The 4,099-nt window shown below is 35.3% G+C and overlaps 1 protein-coding gene across 3 annotated transcripts in view; it reads left to right on the top strand.

The window, feature by feature from the left end:
* LOC107618253 (myosin-11-like) overlaps positions 1-3,736 on the top strand; it is a 15,595-nt gene extending 11,859 nt beyond the window's left edge. For 2 of the 3 annotated variants that reach the window (XM_016320264.2, XM_021110500.1), the window contains 12 exons: positions 1-59; positions 143-409; positions 505-660; positions 738-944; positions 1,029-1,172; positions 1,510-1,580; positions 1,687-1,786; positions 1,890-1,946; positions 2,051-2,107; positions 2,206-2,286; positions 2,358-2,440; positions 3,109-3,736. The exon at positions 1-59 is cut by the window's left edge and continues 1 nt beyond it. In XM_016320264.2, the coding sequence (XP_016175750.2) occupies positions 1-59; positions 143-409; positions 505-660; positions 738-944; positions 1,029-1,172; positions 1,510-1,580; positions 1,687-1,786; positions 1,890-1,946; positions 2,051-2,107; positions 2,206-2,286; positions 2,358-2,440; positions 3,109-3,232 (1,406 nt within the window). In that variant the 3' untranslated portion in view covers positions 3,233-3,736. Of the gene's footprint in view, positions 60-142; positions 410-504; positions 661-737; positions 945-1,028; positions 1,173-1,509; positions 1,581-1,686; positions 1,787-1,889; positions 1,947-2,050; positions 2,108-2,191; positions 2,287-2,357; positions 2,441-3,108 lie in introns of all 3 variants that reach the window. The other variant, XR_002353327.1, reaches the window with a different exon arrangement.

Raw genomic sequence — 4,099 nt, 5'->3', positions numbered from 1 at the left:
GAGAGAGGGCTGCTGAAAGTGCTCATAATAGTATTGCAGTGGAGGGGAAGCCACAAGTGGTAACTAAATCCATTTTAAATGTTCATCTTTAGGTTTTGTGTATGTATGTGTGGACTTGATTTGTTTCTATGTCACCTGATAGACTAATCAGGAACTTCAAACTAGCCCATCAATGAACCTGAGGGAATCCTCTGAAGTGGATGATAAACCACAGAAGTCACTAAATGAGAAACAACAAGAGAATCAAGAATTACTCATTAGATGCATTGCACAACATCTAGGATTTGCTGGAAACAGACCAATTGCTGCCTGTATCATATATAAGTGCCTCTTGCATTGGAGATCATTTGAAGTTGAGCGCACTAGCGTTTTTGATAGAATCATCCAGACTATTGGCCATGCAATTGAGGTGTATAAAGTGCAACTTTCACATGCTTGTGTTCTCTTATTGTTGCTTTGTCACTTTCAACTCAATTAACTAAAATATTTCCATTTGTACTTTAGACCCAGGATAATAATGATGTCTTAGCTTACTGGTTATCCAATGCCTCGACACTTCTCTTGTTACTCCAACGCACACTCAAGGCAAGTGGTGCTGCTGGAATGGCTCCACAACGCCGTCGTTCTCAATCAGCAACCTTATTTGGGAGGATGACTCAGGTAAACACAACTTCATTTTAAACTAAAAATTTCCATAGTAAAGCTTTCATTTCTAAGATAAGTATACTCTTTGTCAGAGTTTCCGTGGAAGTCCAGCAGGAGTCAATCTGTCCTTAATTAATGGTAGTTCAAGTAGAGGAGTAGATACATTAAGACAAGTTGAAGCCAAGTACCCAGCTTTGCTTTTCAAACAGCAGCTTACAGCATATGTGGAAAAGATATATGGAATGATTCGTGATAACTTGAAGAAAGAAATTTCTCCCTTGCTTGGATTGTGCATTCAGGTATGACAATTCCTTCAGTACTCTAGTAACTGATTTATTGTGGATGCTTGTTATAAATTACACTGACTGTATGTGATGCTGTAGGCACCAAGAACATCCAGAGCAAGCTTGGTTAAGGGATCGTCACGTTCTGTTGCAAACACTGAAGCCCAGCGAGCTTTGATTGCTCATTGGCAGGGGATAGTTAAGAGCCTAGGGAACTTTTTAAATACATTGAAAGCAAATCATGTTAGTAAAATCTGACATCATTCTCTGTTTCTTTTTCTTTATACTACTTACATATGCATTATTGTTATAACAAAACTGCATGATTCTCTTGAAATTCTACAAAATTAAATAGCTTGCATATATTCTTTATTTTATTTTTTAATTAGGCGAGATTTTGAGAAAAAATTAATTTGGGAGGTTTACAGAAATTTAAGAGTGAATGACAGAATTTATGTATCTATCTTATTCTTATTGTTATTCTTATTATCACTGCCTTTTTCTTCTTTGGTACGTTGCTATATTTGCATTTGTTTAGTGTTCTTATGTTCTCTGAACACTCCCACTTCTAACCCGGCAGGTTCCACCATTTTTGGTTCGTAAGGTGTTCACGCAAATTTTTTCTTTCATCAATGTACAACTATTCAATAGGTCAGTTTGTTCTTCTCCTCTGTTTTCCTGGTTTAGTAGTTCGTCTCTACTTTGTGAATGGAGTTCTCTTTTTTATTGTCTTACATATTCATTTTTTTCACTACAGTCTTCTTCTTAGACGAGAGTGTTGCTCATTTAGTAATGGAGAATATGTAAAAGCTGGTTTGGCTGAACTAGAGCATTGGTGTTATAAGGCAACGGATGAGGTGCATTAATTTTATGATATTATCGTTCTCCATTACTAATAAAGTAAAGACATGTACTAACCTCACATCCTTGTGTCCAAACCCCACTACAAAAAACTTGCAGTATGCAGGTTCAGCTTGGGATGAGCTCAAACATATTAGACAAGCCATTGGATTTCTGGTATATGCCTTATCTATTCTTGGTTACATGTCATGAGCATGGTGCTTGTTTTGATGGTCAGATTGGAAAATTAGGTAAACTAATCTTTCCTGACCTCAATTTAGGTTATACATCAAAAACCGAAGAAGACACTGGATGAAATAAGTCATGACCTATGCCCAGTAAGTGCAAGATATTCTTTGTCAGAAGGTTAACTTTCCAGAATAGTTACGCTTCTCACTTGCCAGAACAGTTACCATTCTCAGTTCCCTATTTACAGGTCCTCAGTATACAGCAGTTATATCGGATTAGCACCATGTATTGGGATGACAAATATGGCACGCATAGTGTGTCACCTGAAGTAAGTTCGATGCTAACTATGTTTAAAGTTGTCTATGCATGAGACTCTTCCTTATTAATGTTTTTATCCAGGTCATATCCAATATGAGAGTGTTGATGACTGAAGATTCAAATAATGCAGTTAGTAATTCTTTCCTGTTGGATGATGATTCAAGGTACCTGATATGATTGTTTCGGTTTTCCTTGTGTGTTAAAACTGTCACTAGTAGTTGTTTTACTCACATTTTGGTACTGCTACCAAATGGTTCTTTAAGCTATGCTGCATGCCAATCAAATAGAAAACTGAAATAAACCTGCGAAACAGGACTGTTTCCAACAGCAATACCGTGATCCCTGACTGCACATTAATTATTTCTTTCTTTAATAAATTTTGTCTTGTACATGTTCCCGGGAAAAAAGAGTATTGATAGGTAGTGAACCCATAAAAGTGGGTAACCTTCTTTTATGGATTTAAGAAATACTTCTCGCAAAATAAAAATAAAAATAAAAATAAAAATAAACACACTGGATGAATAGGTTTCATGATTCATGTTCATGAGGCTCCCCCAAATTTTACAGACACAACCTAGATGAATTTGCCATGCTGCTATATAAACTACTTAGCTCATAAGTCGTAACCACACATTCATTAGGTAAAACTCATTTTGAAACCAACCCATTTTATGTATACAATATTGTTTTATGCCAAAGTAATTTCTTACTAAGTGATATGTAAAAATTAAAATAAGGACTAGTTTGACAGGCTTCTAGTTGTTAACTCGTCCTTTTGCACATCTAACCGTGAAATTATATGGAATGTTAACCATTTCAATCTATTTTGCAGCATTCCATTTTCTGTTGATGACATTTCAAAGTCAATGGAACAAATAGATATCTCTGATATAGATCCACCGCCACTTATACGGGAAAACTCCGGGTTTAGCTTTTTATTACCACGCCCAGCTTGACAGTTTCGACTGTAGAATTGGTCGACTGGTGTTCATACCCACCCACCAACAAGATATCAAGTCACATTCGGGTATATAAATTATATATAGTAATTTGTTGACTTTGGTTGTCTAAGAGACTAGTCATTGTATTTAACACACGAAATTTACTTCTTAGTAGTTTCAACAGTGGATGACATAAAAAGCATATGCTACTGCTTTTTTGGGGTGGAAGCTTAAAAAAAATGGCCAATAGCCTTTTTTCCATAGAATTTTCATTCTTTTTTTCTTTTCTCATTTCACCTTGTCACTTCTCAGCACCTTGCTTTGCTTAGAATAAGATTTTGTACGTAGAAGTTATAGGAATTTCATCTAATTATAGTTGTGAATGGAGAACATTGCTCAGGATATGCGGTAACAAAGTTAACTATTTATAGAGACCTGTCTGTCATATTTTTTCATTTTTCTCTTCTCTTTTCTTGGCTGTGTTCCAAATAATGAAGAATTGGCTCAGATTTTCAGCCACCTCCTACGATATCTTAACTACACATTCAGATTTGTTGATTTTAATTCCAAGTTTTGAGACGTGATAGATATTGTGGAATGGATGGAGTAATCTTTTTGTTTTGAAATTTGCATTACCTCAATTTCGATGCTGTTTCAGGTTTCTCAACTTAATTGAGCTGCCAGCACACTTGAAAGAAATAAAAAGGAAAGAAATCTAAAAAATAAATAAATAAAATACATAGAAAAGTTAGATAATCTAGTTGAATCGTAGTTCAAGTAGAATTAGATCTTCCTTTTTTAAACAGGTTTTGAATTTGAGCCTCTTTGATAGATATATATATATATATCAAAGAGAGAGAGAGGTTGGGTAATTCAACTGTG

The sequence above is a fragment of the Arachis ipaensis genome, chromosome B09 (genome assembly GCF_000816755.2).
Source record: "Arachis ipaensis cultivar K30076 chromosome B09, Araip1.1, whole genome shotgun sequence".
Taxonomy (NCBI): domain Eukaryota; kingdom Viridiplantae; phylum Streptophyta; class Magnoliopsida; order Fabales; family Fabaceae; genus Arachis; species Arachis ipaensis.
Note: the sequence above shows the minus strand (reverse complement) of the source record. Positions and strands in the feature narration are given on the sequence as shown.